Below are 18,460 nucleotides of genomic sequence, written 5' to 3'. Positions count from 1 at the left end.
GTTTTATTAGAGTTCATAATTTCACTCCAAATATTATTTACAGCAAGAGTCAGTAGACTCCCAAAGATTTGTGGACTTTAGGACATCAGTAAAAGTCCTGAAACTTTACTCAAAATCAGTGGGGAAAAAATAGTAAGAACTCTTCTTTCAGGGGAAAAGGTAACATCAGTGAGGAATTTTTTGAATAATTAAAGAAAAGCTGCCCAAGATTATGAGCCAGATAAATTTATTATTATTTGAAATTCTAAGGGAATGGAGATGTTATAAATTATTTTGTATGAGGACTTTTCTTATCATAATATTTGAATAAACATGTACTATCTAATATCATATTGTTATTTTAAAGTAAAGTGTATGGTAGTTCCTATCAAATTAGTGTATAATACAAAGGGACATGATAACTAGGTGTAATTATATACTCACAAACAGTAGATTATCATCTGTAATTCCTATTTTTTCTTTGGTAGCACTAGGGTTCTTATTCTCATACAGTAGAAATTCGTTTGGTATAATCTGTTAAGAGAGATTAAGAAAACCAGACCTCCAAATAAAAGCACAAACACTTTTATTTTAACAGGAGTGTTTTGTTACAATTTAGTGAGACAACAAATAAATACATTCATTGGCCACAGCTATACTTTTACAACCAGTTTGAAACTGATTATATAGCTGGGAAACACTGTTAAACAATAAAAAAGTCAGCTATGCATAAAAAAGCCACTAGCTATAAATTACATCTTTCATAAAATTACAACCAGTTATAATGAGTGGTAAGAGTTTCAAAATTAATGGCCACCCAAATGAAATTATAAAAACAAGTACTGCTAATCACTGTAGAATTAATTACACACTTAAGCAATGAAACACACCGTTCTAATTAATAAACCAAAAAGGAAGGTTTGAAATTGTCATCATGTGCTTCAGTGCAGGATGAACAGGGAATCGGTAGCCCTTTGATTTTATAAACAGTTCCTTTCAAGACCAAACTTAAAGTGCTCCTAGTGCTTTGGAATTTTCAAGCAAAAACTGGGCCAGAAGTTTATTTTTTGTTGTCTTTGGTGATGTAATATGGGAGATGTGTATAAAGAGACAAATGTAAGAATTCAGGTATCCTAGTCTGATAAGAATGAGTTTATAAATCTCAAATTTGGAAGAATCAACTAATGCAGCTGAAAGAACCAAGTTTCTTTGTCTAAAATATTTTTTAAAAGTAGTCTTTGCTTATCTGGTCAAATAGGAACATTATTTAGGGAAACCTTATTAGAAAAAAAAATTATTTGAACCCAGCGATTAACAAGAAAACAGGTCTTTTCAGATAGCTCTAGATAATTAGATAGCTAACATTAGAAAAATAAATAATTGGCATTCTGAAAAGAAATCTATTAACTGAAGTTGTAATCATAATATTCTCAAGTGCATAATACACTGTCATGTAAATACCAGGATTAACTCTGTACTATCAATCTTTAAATAATTTGGTTACAATAAGAGACCTTGTAAATAAACCTAAGAAACAACTACAGATGTATGCTTCTGATTGAATTCAGTCATTGTTTTATGATAAAAAAAGTTTCTTTGGCTGTGTACCAGCCTCCCAAAAGATGGAAAGCATTAAAATTTTCATTTATTCCTTGGAGTTTCATCTACCATTATACTTTTGTGAAGTTACTGCATCAATTATTAAAAAGTTGAAAGTTATTCTAAGCAAGAGTGGAAATAAAACGTAACTTTCTAATTAAAGTAGGAGACAGAAAAAGACAGTTGTCTTAGTTCTAGTTCTGAAGGAAGAGATCAGACAATTGTATAAAGTTAGGTGTCTTTAAGTATGTTGTGACAACTTCCCAATGGTGCCTGTTCCCTTGGTATCTTGAGGTATTCAGCATCTCCTTCTTTCAATATAGACACTGGTAGAAAGTGCATTTTAAAATTCTCTATTACCTTAGCCTACCACATATGTTTTTTAAAATGACATAGGACATTCAAGACATTTTCAATATAATTCAAAAAGTATTCCAATATTGTTAATCACTGGTTTTATACTTACCTACTTAGTACCTTCATATCAGTTTGCTTATTTATCTAGTGCTGGAATTAATTTAAATTAAATATAATTTGGCTTTGCCCATATACAAGATTAAAAATGTGAAAACTAAAGGAAGTCTTATGTCCTACTAAGTATTGCACTTGAGTTCACTGCAATTATGTATCATGATTTAATTTACCTGAGGACAATCGTGATTTTTAGGTAAAATCAGCTATATCTTGTTTCAGCTAAATCAAATGCTTTTGAAAATGTAATCATGTTTTAACTTAGAATTATATATTTTGTGAATAATTCTTAAATGCATCTGTAAACCTGTTTAGTCCCAAGAAGTTTCTACCAAAATCTCCCTATGCAAAAACCACTATTGCTTTCTTGAAGAATCATGCTTAAGCTACTATATATATCTTAGTCATACAAAATAACCGCTTGACCAGTTCTACTCAAAGTAACCACATAATTTTCACTGGTATACTTTCTTCTTGAAGACATAACTGTGGCTTTCCAAAGAACACTGCTCCTCATCACTGTTAAAATGATTGCATAATTTCAGTTGGTATTTTATGATCATGCTTAGAAGTATCTTCAATGATTACATATTTTTAATATAACTTTTAAAAGAATAATACATTTTTATGCCTTAATTTTGTGCACTTTTCACACTAAAATTTTTTATTGGGTAAGAATGCCATATCGAGTACACCACTGAATATACAGACTTTGATTTTAATAGGAAAACCGCCTCCTAATTTGTTGAACAATGTATCCCAGGGTGAACACTGGAGTTATGACTTCGGGGACTGCAGTGTACTCTTCAGAACAAAGATAAAAGTGCAAATATGCAAATATGCATTTGATGTTCCAAAGTCAAGATGTATGGAGGCCTTCGAGTGCCATAAGATCTAATCTCTTGTTTCTCCCACTTCAAACGTTCCAGTTAACTTCATTTTACTATGAAGAGGTCAAAGTAATAGCCGTGTCCTCTGCTGAACACAGCCACATTTCCAGGTGTTGTTTTCAGTTGCAAATGATAATGGAATGTTTATGTAGATGGCATTTAAGCATGTTGAATATATACACTCATGAAAAACAACCGAAGAATCACAACTTGGTAATGCTGTCAGTTTTGTGGTGTTACATATAAGCCACGGTGATTGTTCAAATCTAAACTACTACAAGTAAAGAGCAAAGGAGCAGTATCTGTCATAGGTCCATTCAGGTGCGGAGAGACTGCGTAACTGGTGCTGCCACACCCTGTCATGGTGCCATACCAGCCCAACCCTTGTGAATTTGATAAACTGCAACAACAAAAGAAAAAGCCATAGGACTGTGATCAGTATATAATAGGTCACATTGGCATTTTTAGTTTTTCAATGAATTTTATAATACAGTCAATATCAAATATTGAAATAACACAATGACTTTCTATAAAATTTAATGACTTTAACTAATACCTTTGATTCTATATCATATAAAAGAATGAATAAATATCACAACTAGAACCTGATTACCAGGTAATAATAGTGCATGTTATATACTAGGCTCTAAGACATTTGGTATACACATGTAGAATTATGTGTACATACACATGCTCGTTCAATCCTCACAACAGTCCTACAGGTTCTATTATTCCTACTGTAGAGATGAAAAACAGGCTAAAAAATTGGGTTAAATAACTTGTCCAGATGAAATGAGGACTATACAAAATGCGCTATCAAGATGAAAGCATTATGTAGGTGTGTATTAAGGCTTTCATTTTGTCCTGATACACAGCTAATAGTGTGGATTTGCAATGATTTTGGAATAAGGAAGTCACAGAAATATTTCCTATGGCATCTAATGTTCCCAAAAGTTTTATCTACGGTTTCTCTGTGGATTTTGCATAGCATTATAGATAAGGAAACACACAGTCACTACAACAGTATTTCTTCCTGCTTACTGATGATTGCCAGCTTCAAACCAATGAGGGATCCTGAAATGAATTTGTACCATTTTACCCCCGAGGCTTAGAGTCCAATGAGAGGTCATCATAGTACAGGTCCTATCGTGGGTTTAACATCTGCTCTAAGCTTCAATATTAAATGATTTAATTTATTGATTGATACATCACCAAATCACCTTTTTCACATTTGGGTTAAAGCTTAGATTTATTCTTTTTAATCTACTTCAGTATTAATTCAGTTCATATACCTTCCTTCTCTTGAACTTCCCAGTCTTGGCAGGTCATCATCACTATCGTATCGTCTTGGATTGTCAAAAAAGTAAGCTCTGGAACTATAACTGTGATTATTTATCATGCCAGCAGGTGCCTGTGAAAAAAAGTATTAGATAGCATAAGACTGAGTTTTTTAAAACATTTATTTATTGATTGATTCTAGAGAGGGGCAGGGGAGAAAGAGAAACATTACTTTGTCCACTTATTTATGTATTCATTGGTTGATTTTTGTGTGTGCCCTGATGGGGGAATGAACCTGCAACCTTGGTGTATCGGAATGACACTAAAACCAAATGAGCTCACTGTTGGGAATAAGGAAATTAAGAACTAAATTTCCTCTAATAGACAAGAACCACATTGTAGCTAAAAGGAAATGATAAGGGAGACACAGTGCAGTTAAGCAAACATCCTGTGTCTAGCAGACGCTCTCCCCTGAGTAGGCTAGATAAGCAGTGCTTTGTAGTTTTTAATGAGAAAATAGAAAACTAGCTAGCTAGAGCCAGGAGATTACTAGATTAATGAACAAACAGCCTGCCTTCCTGCCTTATGCAAAAATGCTTGGTTTGAAATTCCCGCGTGCGGTCTCTGTAAGCGAATTGCTAACTGCCACGTCTGCTTCTGTATAACGCTTGCTTGCCCTCCCCTATATAAGAATGTAGTTGGACGCGCTTGCGCGCGGCTCTCGTTTGCAGCTCCATGTGGGCACTGTGTCGCTGGACACTTTGAGAGTTCGCCCCTGCGCAGGTTAAACTTGGCCAATAAAATAACATCTTTGAACCCCTGAAAGTCTCCGATATTGGTTCTCGCGTGTGCTGGATGCTACGCTCACCAGACAGGGCCTGAAGATTTACTTTTCAACCACAACAGGAGGTTGGGATCTATTTTATAATGCTTTGCCAAAAATAGAAAATCAATATAAACGTTCCATTATTTTTAAAAATGAGAAGAGGCATTAGGGAATATTGTATCTTACCAAATTCTGGTTTAATCTCTGTGCCCGGAAAAACAGTACCACAGACCATGCTGGCACATGTTCCCACAGAAAGAGGACCATTCCAAATACTATATATTCTTCTCCAGTTACATCTTGTATATGAGCCTGTAAAATAGAGTATGGCAGAGCAATTTTTAAATCTGTTTTATGTATAATCAGTTAACTTGCTTCAGATAGGGTAAGTTAAAATATATCAAATACAAACATAAAACTCGGATTTTTCATATTTGTGGTTTCTAATGTAGTGATATTTACCTAGAGGATATAAAAATGCACTGATGTTAAGTAGAAGAAAAAGCTATTAAGTTTCAATGCATTGATATATGAAAACATTTTTAGATATAGATAATATGAAGTGATCTTTTTTAGTCCCCATAGTTGGAAGGGGGTTATAAAATAGGCTAGAATAGAATTCTTGAATAAAAGAGAATTAATTATATCCTAACAAATTAAAGACACACCCATATGTCTAGCTAATGACAGGCAATCAATTTATCTACAGATATTTAAATACAGTCCTTTTAAAAATTAGTAAAATACATTTATGACCAATAGATTTATGGCACTATTAGTATTATTTACAAAAAGAAAGACAAATGCTCCTTTGGAAGTTCTCGCTGAAGACTGTAGTAGACCATCCTGCGTGGCATGGGCCCAGCCCCCAGTGGCAAACATTTACTGCAAAGAAACTTCCTAAAAATCATCCTAAACCTTCCAAGGACCAGAGTAACCGGTTAAACCACTTGTGTCTTTTCATTGGCAAATATCCTCCTTTTGATGTGATGTGATTATCAGCATCTTCTTTGTTTTCTGTATAAGGTAACCACCTAAAGCGAGCCTGTGCATAGTTAATGGTGACCTTCTTGTAATGTGCCCAGTAAGACAATAAAAGCTCATTGGAGCAAGGGGTGAGGCTTTTGCTCCCCTTGAGAGAGAAGCTGCTGGCCCTTTTCTTCCACAGGATTCAGTAGCTCGTGTGAATTCCTTTTGTTTCAGCTACAAAGCCGTGGACCCCATGAGCGGGTGTCTACGACAGACGAATAATTGCAAGTGCCACATCTGAATGAGGGTTTTTAAACAGAATTTTAAGTATGGTTATTGATAGTAGTTAGAGATTCCATAAAAGTATTTGTAAGTCACTTAAAATGTTTTCCTACTTAAAGCTAACTGTATTATCCTATAGTTAGATTGGCAATACATGGTAGGTACTTACCTTATCTGAAAGATTATCCCAGCCATAATTAAATGGACTTTCTAATGTATCCTGAGATATGGTGATCACCACCAAATTATAGCATGCTCTTGAAGAATAGAGAAGAATGACTACAGAGCCTACAACGACAGTCTGGCACAGAGACATACCCTAAAAGAAATAAAAAGTATCATCATGGTACTCTACACACTTGTCATGATGAGCTATTCACCCACCTACAACAGTATAGCCACCTGTTGCAACACACTCCTAGGAAACACTGAATGAGTACCTATTGAAATAAACTCTTTTATTATCTTGCTTTACAATTTCTATTATCAGAACTACTTGTGTTTAAACTACCCTGTTAATACAAGTAAATTCTTTGCCAGCTTGCTCAATGGCATGTGGAGGATTTTTTCTTGCCACAGTTCTCTCACTCCTTTAATATATGAATAAACAAGTTGACAAAAGATCTGAGCTATGATTTATATTAATCAGAGAGGTAGTTTAGTCATAATTAGTAAAGAATGGGGGATAGAAGAAGCGTGAGCCCATTTGATACACTTAATTTCCAATAAAATATAAAAATAGAAATACAGTTCCTATGCTATTTTCTTCATTCTATTAGTTCATGTTAATCCCCTATTGATACAATTTATGCTGAAGACAAAATGATGTAGGTACCAAGTATACTTTCAAATCCATAATACTAAGGCTTTTCACCAATTCCCTATGTAGAGAGAGCCATTTTACTTAGTGGTTCTCAACTAGAGTGTGTATATCAGAGAGGAGTGTGGTATCAGCTTTTTCAGGGATCTTGCTTAACCTGGGGTCTATATTTTAATACAATTGGTTTATTTCATAATCCTACTTATGCATTAAAAACATTATTCTGAGAAGTGACACAACTGCCAAAGAGATGTACTGCAAAAACGCCCAATCTGGTGTTTTGGAAGGTTGTGTTTTGGTTGTTACAATGATTAAGGGACAATGATGGCATTTGGCACCCAAGGGCCAGGGATGCTGGATGACTTTCATACTTTTCATTGTCCTCCTGGACATTCACACAGATGAAAAACCTGTTTTTAATGATTTGAGTCAAAACCTAATTCTGTTATAGTATAATACAAAGTTTATGTTTGCATAGTTTAAATAGATGCCAACATTTTTAGAAACACATAAACATGTAAATTGAGGGAAATTTGTCTTTTCTTCAGAACTTTGTCAAGAATGGTAAAATATTTCAGAAAATCATGAAACTGAAGCAATACTGCTTGTGGTACGTAAGGCACCAATGCAATACATATGTAACAGTCTGCACTTGTAGCAGTTCCATTCACAGTTTCTATGTATAGATACAATCATCTGAGTACATTATGCCCCAAATTTACATGTTAAAATATTTATTAACCACTTCTTTTATTTCCCCTTTCTATTGCAATTAGGGTAATGACACTGAATTTTTGAGGTTATATGTGTAGCTAGGTTAAACATTCTATTAATTTCAGGATAGAAACAGGTTATTAAAATTGTTTATGATTAGAAGGTTGCAATGGGTTTGGTAGGATTAAGAACCATTATTATAAATAACTTCCTTATAAGACCATTGCATTTTAGAAGTATAAGAAGAAAGAGAAGCCCTGGCTAGTGTAGCTCAGTGGATTGAGCACGGGCTGCGAACCAAAGTGTCACAGGTTCGATTCCCAGTCAGGGCACATGCCTGGGTTGCAGGCCATGGCCCCCAGCAACTGCACATTGATGTTTCTCTTTCTCCCCCCTTCTCTCTCTAAAAATAAATAAATAAAATCTTTTAAAAAAAGAAGAAAGAGAATTAAAAGATGAAAGATATCTTAAAAGATGTTGGAATAGTAACAGAGTACCTTCTTTAAGCTAACCTACTACCATTAACAAAAAGTATATGTGAAAAGAACTAAAATCCTAGCAATATTAAATTTTTTATAAATACAGGGTAAAATTTTTGTAATGTGCATTTTAATTTTTGTGAATCCAAAAAATGTTAATAAAACAGCTAATCTAAAACCAATCCAGACTTAATTTTAAAAGTACTACATTATTAAAAAAAAGTTAGTTAACAAGAAAAGTTAGAATATTCTAAGCATTACCGTCCTTTAAAATAACCACAAATTTACATAGTCACTGCTTTAAGAAATAAAATGCTAAAAAGACATGATATGAGAGACTCTTCTTATACTTGTAAATACTGTAAAAACTTTAAAAACAAGTTGTGAGAAAAGAGCGAAGAATCAGTAATACCAAAGCAATTATTAAAACAAAGTTGCAGCCAAATTACATACATATAACAATAAAAGAAGCTCACTGATTTAGAAAACAAAGTAAAATTCTTCCTGCAAAACAGAATTACAAAACAGAAAATAGGGACCCAGCAACATGGAAAGTGTTGTCAGAAGTTAAAGAAAATCTTCCTAAATGAATAGTCATAACAGACAATTCTACTCAGGAGCAATCCTCAAGGAATAATTCTGCCTTCTTCCATCTTTGACATTAATATGCCATTAAAAAAAATTCCATACTTGACAAGTAGAATTATACTCACTCTAGTACACATATCATTAACACTTGTTTGCCTGTCATTAACTAGAGTTCAATATTTATTTACAGGTGTTTTTAGAATGCAGATAGACAGAAACCTCGACCATTTTAGTTTTGACAAATGTGTATACCTGTGTAACCCATATCTCTACCAAATAGAGAACATTACCATTATTCCAGAAAGTTCCCTCATACCCCTTCCCCAAAGCCCCAGACACAATATCTTGCTTTTGTTTTTACCACAACATAGTGCTGCCTGCTTTAGAATTTCAAATAAATGAAACCACAGAATGTAAAATATTTAGTAGGTTTCACTCACTTAGCACAATGTTTTGAAATTCATCCATGTTGTTTGATGTATCAGTAGTTAGGTCTTTGTATTGCTGATGTGAATAATTAGGGTGACCAACTCCTGGATCACTCAAGAGTTTTGTAGTTTTAGCACTGAAAGTCCCACAACCAGAAAACTTCTTAGTCCTGGGCAAACCAGGACAGTTAATTACACTAATTCCACTGTATAATTATGTGTTTGTTTATACGACAGTTTATCCATTTTCATGTTAATAATTTCTATAAACATTTTTATACAATTGCTTTTGTGGACATGCTTTCACCATTTTTTTTTTTTCCGGTAAATACCTAAGAGTGTAACTGCTGGGTCATATGGTAGATACTGATATAAGTTCAGCTGCATAAGAAACTACCAGATTTTTCCAAAAATGGATGTACAATTGAACACTTCCAACTAAGTATTTGAGTTCCAGTTGCTCCACATCTTAGACAACATTTGGTGTTGTCACTGCTTTTAATTTTAGCCATGCTGGTGGATTTGTAATAGTATCTCATTTTGGTTTTAATTTGCATTTCCTTGATGATTAATGATATTGTGCTTGTTGGCCATTTGTATACCTTCTTTGTGAATAATCTATTTATATCTTTCAACACTTCTAAATTGGGTTGTCTTTATCATTGATTTGTATTTTTATGTATTGAGATCCTATATAAGCTGGAAATGAGTCCCTTGTCAGATATATTTATATTGCAAATGTTTTCTTGACATCTGTGGCTTGCCTTCAATTTTCTTAATCTTGACTTTTGATGAGAAATTAAAAATTGTAATTAACTCTAATGTACTCTTTTGTGATTATTTGCTATGACCTGTGTAATAAGTCTTTTTTTTTTTTCCCAAAGATTTTATTTTTTTTTATTTATTTTTTTAGGGAGGGAAGGGAGAGAGATAGATACAGAGAGAGAGAGAGAGAGAGAGAAAGACAGGAACATCAATGTGCGGTTGCTGGGGGTTATGGCCTGCAACCCAGGAATGTACCCTGGCTGGGAATCAAACCTGGGACACTTTGGTTCCCAGCCCGCGCTCAAATAAGTCTTTATCTACACCCAAGATGTAAAGGTATTTTCATCATTGCAGGAAGTGCTATTGGAAAGAACTATTTTTAAAGCATTTAAGTTCCTTTGCATGTCCATATAAATTTTAGAATCAGCTTGTCAACTTCTATTTTAAAAACCTCTCTGCAGAATTATGATTGGGATTACATTGTATCTATAGATCATTTTAGGAAGACCTGATATCTTAATACCGCAACTTCCACTCCATGAACAATAGTCTTCATTGTCTTGGGTCTTCAGTTTCTCTTAGCAATATACTTGCAAACTATTTTATAGTTTTCAGTATAGAGGTACTGTCTGTTCTTTTTGGAAAATTTATCCCTAAGTACTTTATTCTTGATACTATTGTAAATGGAGCTATTTATTGAATCTCATTTTTAATGGATTGTAACTGTTATAAATAAAAATACAATGTAATTTTATATTTTGACCTTGTATCCTGAGAACTTGCTTAATTCACTTATTAGTTCTTATAGTTGTTTAGTAGAGTCCTTAAGCTATTCTACATGAACAATCATGTTATTTGCAATCAGAGATAGTTTTACCTCTTAATTTTACACCTTTTGTTTCATTTTTCTTCACTGGAATATTGAATAAAATGGCAAGAGTGGACATCTTTGCTTTGTTCCCAATCTTAGAAACACCACGATCAGTACTTTAACTAATAGAGTAATTGTAGGTTTTTTATAGATTTCTTTACTAGACTGAGGAATATTCCTTCTATACCCTACCAGTTGTTTCATTGTTTTCTTAATCATGAAAGGTGTTGAATTTTGTTAAATGTGTATTCTACATCTATTCAAATGATTATTTTTTCTCCTTTGTTCTCCTAAGGAAGTGAATTAAGTTGACTGATTTTTAAAATGTTAAACCAATGTTGCATTCCCGGGAGGAATTCTTCTTGGTCATAATGCATTATCCTTTTTATATGCTGCTTAAATTCTGTGTCTCTAAGTATAAGGAGTACCATAATGTACTTTTTACTTGTTTTGTAATATCTCTGTCAAGTTTTTGTATCAGGAGATGCTAGTCTCATAAATAAAACATGCTAGGAACTGTCCTTTGTCCTCTACTTTCAAAAGAGTTTTTATATATTGATGTTATTTCTTCATTAAATATCTGAAAGAATCAATGAAACCACCTGGGTCTGGGTTTTTTTTTAGGAAAATTTCTGATAACTAATTTATTTTTTAAAAATAAATAAAGGGCTATTCAGATTTGTGTTTTATCTTCTATCAACTTTGTTACTTTTAAAGCAATTTGTCTATTTCATCTAAATTGTCAAATTTACCCAGAGTTGTTTATAATATTCCCTCTTTTTTCTTCTAATATCTCTAAGATCTATAGTGATAATCCCTCTTTCATTCATGGTATTGGCAATTTGTGTTTTCACTCTGCTTTGTCCTGCACATCAAATTTATTGATATATTCAAAGGGTTAACTTTTGACTTTAATTTCTCTATTGTTTATTTTCTTTTTCATTGATTTTTATTTTTTATTATTTCAATCCTTCTACTTATTTTGGGCTTGCTTCTTTTTAAAACTTTTTCTTATTTTTCCTGATTTTATCTTTTTTCTTTTATAATAGAGCAATTAAAGTTATACTGTTCTCTTTAAGCACTATTTTAGCTGCATCCTACAAATTTTGATGTTTTATTTCATTATCCTTCAGTTTGAAATATTTTCTCATTTCCCTTGTGATTTCTTCTTTTTCCCATGGGTTATTTGAAATTATGCTGTATAATTTCTAAATATTTGGATTGTTTTAGATGTCATAATATTATTGATATTTAATTCCAGAGATTACTGATTCCAATCTTTAATTGTATTGATACTTGTCTTGTGGTCCATTTATGGTTTACTTTGATGACCAATTCTATGCTCAGTTGAAGGGAATGTGTATTTTCCAGTTTAGAGTCAGTTATCTCAAAGGTTGTTGACAGTGTTGTTCAGATTTTCTAGGTCTACTTTTTTGTTTTATCTATTGCTGAAGATGGGCATTAAAATCTCTATGATAGTGGAGATTATTTTTTTCCTTTTATTTCTAATTATTTGGTAAGGCCTTCCTACCCCTTCATTTCTTACTATTTTGGCCTCATGTACACATTTATGACTTTTATGTCTTCCTGATTTTTATATATTATAAATATTATAATATTTATATTTGATACATATTTATATTTGATATAAATATATAAAAATATTTATATTTGATAATATTTTTTGGTTTCTGACAAAAGGTACCTTTTCATATCTGGAAATACTCTTTGTCTTGAAGTCTACTTTATCTGACATTGAAGTGCCTTCTTCATAATCTCTGCTCTCACAGAATTTATAGTTAATAGTTAGCAGATAAAGTAAGATGGTTTCCAGTAGTGATAACAGACATGGAGAAAATAATGAGTAGTATGATAAAGAGCAAACAAGGAGAAAAGAAGAGTTGTTTTGATAGAGTAGTCAGAGAAGGCTTCTCTGAGGAGGTGGCTTTTGAGCTGATACCTGAAATATGAGAAGAGAGCCACTCAAAATTCTCGATTCCATAGTCGAGATCTATAAGATCTTTGTTGGCAGCTGGTGCAAAGTCCATGGGCAAAATGAATTCATCTTGTTTGAGGGACAGGAAAAAGAATGGTGTGATTGTGGCAGGGGGGAGAAAAGGAAGCTAGAGAAGAAAGATCCTAGGATAGGCAGATCCTATCAGCTATTGAAACTCAAGGTATGGAGTTTATATTTCTTGCTTATTAAAATGAGCAATTACTGGAGGATTTAAGTAAAAAAGCAATGTGGTCTGATTCACTTATCACTAGTATGCAATCAACTTGATCTACATCCTAAAAAAAAGTATGTTCTTATGCTTACTGAATGCATAGTACATTAGCTTCTTCCTATTTATTACCAACTTACATTTGTCTTTATATTTAAAGTACATTCTGGAAGCCAGAATATAGATTAGTTTTGTTTCTTTAGAAACCCATTTTGACAGTCTCTACTTTTAAACAAAAGTATTTAGTCCCTTAACATTTAATATAATTAATGATATGTTTGCATTTAGATCTTACATTTTACTATTTGTTTTGTATTTCCCTTCTTGTGTTTTATTGTTGCTGTTTGTTTGTTGTTTCTCTATCCATCATTTCCTGTATTCTCTCAGGTTAATTGAATACTTTTTAAAATTCCATTTTAAGCTACCTATTGGACTTTTAACCACACTTTTTTGTTTTGTTTTGTTTTTTGCCTTAAGTGGTTACTATAGTGCAGCAGTTCTTAAAGCATAGTCCAGGGACCATAAAAATCAAAAGCAATATGATTTTAAAATACTAAGGTATTATTTGCCTAGTACAGTCTCATTCTCTTTTGAATGTACAGCAGGGTTTTCCGGAGGCTACATGCTATATCATGATGTCCACACTCTGGATGCATGTGTATTCTTGTGTTTTCTGTAATTCCTGATATAATAAAAGTATGGTACAAATATGTACATTTTTAGAGATTAACCCTGCTTGTTCTCTGTACTCTTACTGGGTTCTTGCTAGTTTTCTTGGATTGTACCTATCAAAACCTCAATATCATCCAGTAAATAGTTATTTTTGAAAACCTAATATTTTCCTTGTAATCCACATGTAAATAACAAGAATAGGCATACCTTGTAGATTTGTCGTTTTAAAGAATTTTCTCAAAACACTTTTAAAAATCTTAATTTGATATTAAACTCATTTTATAAGTTAATCATATTTTACTCTGAGTTTTTTTCACATTTAAGAATAGATTATTGCTTAGGAGTAGGGAGTTATTGTTTAGTGGACACAGTGTCAGTATGAAATGATGAAAAATAGTATGGAGATGGACAGTTGTGATGGCTGCACAACAATGTGAATGTACTTAATGTCACTGAACTACATACTCAAAAACGGTTAAAATGGTAACTTTTATGTTATATATATTTTAGCACAATACAAATATCTTTCTCAACACACAGCTCCCCTGTTTACCTTGAAGATCATAGGGAAGATGAAAGTGTTAGAATTCTCTGACTCAACAAAGGAAAGAATCACCTCAAAGGACCGGATGAAACTGATTTTTGTTTTATCAAATGAGATATAATAAAAACTATCTTTCAATGGGCTTTACAAATGTTAATAATTTACCTTTTGTGTCTTCTGCAACAGAACATTTGTAATAGCACTGTGGTCCAAGGATCATTTTGAGACCAATCATTCACAATTTAAAGCAAAGGAATTGAAGTTTTAAATGTAGGCGTGGTGTTTTTATAACTTTCCAAAGTGGAGATAAAAAAGCCATTCAAGCATTTCACAGGCTAAGTTATTATACTGCATTGGCTATTAAAGTACAAAGAATGACTGAGAGACCAGTAAAACCTTACATGGTTGACATTACTAAATACCTGGTGGATGGAAGGTCCATAAAAGAAATCATGGCACTGACAATTTTTGATAATTCAAAAATTTACTGATTTAAAAATTTAACTGAAAATATAAAAAGTGATTTAATATCTTGTCTACTGAATTATGTCTTTGCCTTATAGATAAATGAATCTGATGTAGTGGGACTAATTTTGTTTGTATTCACCTGGTGTCAGTACTGACTAATCATTCAAGAAGATACTCTTTTATGTCAATGCCTGGGAGACACAACTGGTACTGAAATAATCAAAGTTTTGAAAATTCCTCTGCTTGTTCATCCTGGGCTAACGGTGTTAAAATTTTCACTAATGGCACAAAAGCAATGGTAGGTAAAACTTCTGGACCTTAGCATAAATCAAGGCAGTGGTACCAAAGTGCATTCATTGTATTCTTCACTACTACACACTCCCAGTTAAAAAAAAGTCAGTTTCACTTAAGAAGATACTTGATGTAAAAATATTTTTAAAATATCAACCCTAGAGAATGTGCTTATTTAATACACTGCGTGATGAGATAAGACATGCACTTAAAGCAATTCTGAAGTATACTGAAGTATACTGGTTGTCTTAAATGCACTAATGTGATAAACTTATAAGCTGAACTCACCACTGTGTTTCATGGAATACCAGTTTTACTTAACATATAACTATGGCCGACAAACAATGGTTATTCACACTTGGTTACTGGGTACATTTTAAAAAAATAAATGAAATGATCCTACCACTTTAAAGAAAATATCTGACAATATTTATTGCCAATGATGAAATATGAACTTGCAAGTAAAAAAAAGAATTTCTGAAAACTTGTAAGCACTTGAATCCACTGTAACACTGGCAGCATACCAAAACTTAAACAGTTTTCTAATGAGATTGCTGGTGATATTAACAGATATCATTTTAGATATTGTCAATGGAATGAATCAACATTTTGAAGATCTGTGACCACTGTTTTCCAATTATCAATGCATGATGCTACAAAATCATTCAAAGTGCAGGACAGACCAATGAAGATTATAAAAAGTTCACTAATATTATTGTAGATTCCACATGGCAACTAACTTTTAATAAACCTCCACTTCAGAGTTTTGATGTAGTATTAAAGAAGAATACCCACAATTATCTAAAGGCCATTGAAATTCTTCATTTTCCAACTACATCTATGTGTTAGTATAGATTTTCTTCATATACTTCAACCTAAAGAATGCATCACAACAGACTGAACGCAGAAGTGGACATGAAAACCCAGCTGTCTTCTACCGTCAGACATTAAAGAGGTTTTCAAAATGTAAAACAGTGTTCATCTTCTCACTAGTTTATTTTTGCTTTGGAAAATATAATTATTTTTCATAAAAACATTTTATTCATGTTAGCATATAATGGATTTATTATTGTTACTTTAAGTTAATGACTAGTTTTAGAATTTTTCAAATTTTAGTTCTAGAAATGCATATTAGGTAGATTCAATCTATATAGACAGAAGCTCTTTGGGGTCCTTAATAATTCTTGGGAGTATAATGGGGCCTTGAGACCAAAAGTTTGAGAATCACTGTCTAGGGATTATAATATATATCCTTAACTTTTCAGTCCAAGTAATATTTAATATTATATCACTTGATGTAAAAGATACAATCATATAGGTCCACTTATCCTCATTCTTTATACTACAGTTGTTTATTATATACAGAATTATACATTATATCTATATATGTATGCCTTATATTTTTGCTTTGAAGTTATATTTATTTTAAAGAAATCAAGAAATTATATTTACCCACATATTTACTATTGCTTGTGTTCCTCCTTTTTTCCTGAAGAGCTGAAATTCAAGCTGCTTTTATTTTCCTTCAGTCTGTAGAATTTTCTGAGCATTTCTTACATACAGGTCTGCTGGTAACCAGCCTTCTTTATTTTCTTGCATCAGAAGATACTTTTATTTCTTTACCAATCTTGAAGAATATTTTCACTGGATATAGATTTCAGAGTTGACATTTTTCTTTCAGCATTTTAAAGATTTGTTTCCATATCTTACGGCCTCCATTATTTCTGATGAGAAGTGAGTAATCATTTGAGTCAATGTTCCCTTACACATGGGTCATTTTTCTTTGCTCTCAAGGTTTTCTTTTCTTTTTGGTTTTAAGCACTTTGACTATAATGAACCTAGGTGAGATTTTCTTTTTATTTATCCTGATTGGGGTTGCTGAGCATCACAAAAACTTACATTTCTGTCTTTCATCAACATTGGAAAATTTGGGTCAGTATTCTTCAAATATTTTTTCCAACCATATTTTATCCTTCTTTTTCTTTGGGTATTACAATTATACATGATTAGGCCTTGAGACTCTCTTCATTATATTATCATCTGCCCTTACTCTTCTCTGTTTTTTAGGCTGAATACTTTCTATTGATTTAAATTCATTGACTCTTCTTTCATCTCTTATCTGCTAAGCCCAACTAGTGACTTTTAAGTTTTAAATACTGAATTTTTAATTCTAGAATTTCTGTGTTTTTCATAGTTTTCATATCTCTTGAAATTTCCTATTTATTTATTCATCCAAGTATATTTTCCATTACATCCTTGAGTATATTACAAAATCTGATAAATCCAACATCAAGGTTATCTGGGGAAGAGGATTGCCTCCAATGATTACTTTTGAATTTTGCTTTCTGATCTTAAATCTGAATTAAATTTTTTCTGTTTCTTCAGATATATAATGGATTGTGTTCTGGACATTGTGAGTGATATGTTTTAGAAAATCTGGATTCAGTTATCTTCCTTATAAAAGTTTTGGTTTTCTTTTTCTTTCTCTCTTTTTTTTAAGCATAAAAAAGACAGAGAAAGAAAAAGACAGAGAATTTGGCTAGGCTCAAATCCCAAACTGTTACGCATGCATGAATTGCAGCTGAAAGGAAATCTCAGTTCAATTCCTTTATCCATAACTGTGCTACTTAGAGTCTGTCTTGCACATGTGCAATTCAGGTATCAGATAAATGTGGGTAAATTTTGCATAGTTTATAATCAGAATTTGAGGTTTCTTCTATTTGGCTGTCTTCTTCCTAAGATTTCCCACTCACTTTCCATCTGTGGTAGTTACTTGAATTTTGTCTTCTGAATTCTTCAAGCAAGTAAAACAGCAGGTTGCTCTTCAGGTTTTGGCTGTCCCATGGATGGGAACTCACCTCAGGCTAGAAGCTGTAAAAAACAGGAAACTCACTCAGTGTCATTTCCTTCTTCTAAGTGGTTGCTCTCCAGTGCCTTCAGTGTTTTTTATATTTTGTCCAGAATTTATCATTGCTATGTGGAAGGTTGGTCCAATAGAAGCTACTCAGTCATTACCAGAAGCAGAAACCTGCACATATTTTTTGAAACCATATCACAAATGCTATTTGTATTTTTAAATTAAAATGGCAAACTAAGCATCAAAAATAAGAAAACTATATATTGATAATTATAGAGCCTAAATAATTTCAAAAATAGTTTGAACCTTTTTGTGCTGATAAATTATTTTTTCCATTAAAAAATACATGTCATCCTGGCTGGTGTGGCTCAGTGCATTGAGCGCCAGACTATGAACTGAAAGGTCAATGGTTTGATTCCCAGGCAGGGCACATGCCTGGGTTGA

At 32.6% G+C, this 18,460-nt stretch overlaps 1 protein-coding gene across 1 annotated transcript in view; it reads right to left on the bottom strand.

Moving 5' to 3' along the window:
• Positions 1-1,187: 1,187 nt before the first annotated feature.
• GPR137C (G protein-coupled receptor 137C) overlaps positions 1,188-18,460 on the bottom strand; it is a 46,458-nt gene continuing 29,185 nt past the window's right edge. Inside the window, exons 4-7 of the mRNA XM_028506856.2 lie at positions 6,464-6,613; positions 5,230-5,355; positions 4,232-4,350; positions 1,188-3,339 (exon numbers count right to left, since the gene is read on the bottom strand). Of these exons, the coding sequence (XP_028362657.1) occupies positions 3,162-3,339; positions 4,232-4,350; positions 5,230-5,355; positions 6,464-6,613 (573 nt within the window). The 3' untranslated portion in view covers positions 1,188-3,161. The remainder of the gene's footprint in view (positions 3,340-4,231; positions 4,351-5,229; positions 5,356-6,463; positions 6,614-18,460) is intronic.

Source organism: Phyllostomus discolor, chromosome 1 (genome assembly GCF_004126475.2).
Source record: "Phyllostomus discolor isolate MPI-MPIP mPhyDis1 chromosome 1, mPhyDis1.pri.v3, whole genome shotgun sequence".
In the NCBI taxonomy this organism is placed as follows: Eukaryota; Metazoa; Chordata; class Mammalia; order Chiroptera; family Phyllostomidae; genus Phyllostomus; species Phyllostomus discolor.
This window is presented reverse-complemented; position numbering and strand designations above follow the sequence as displayed.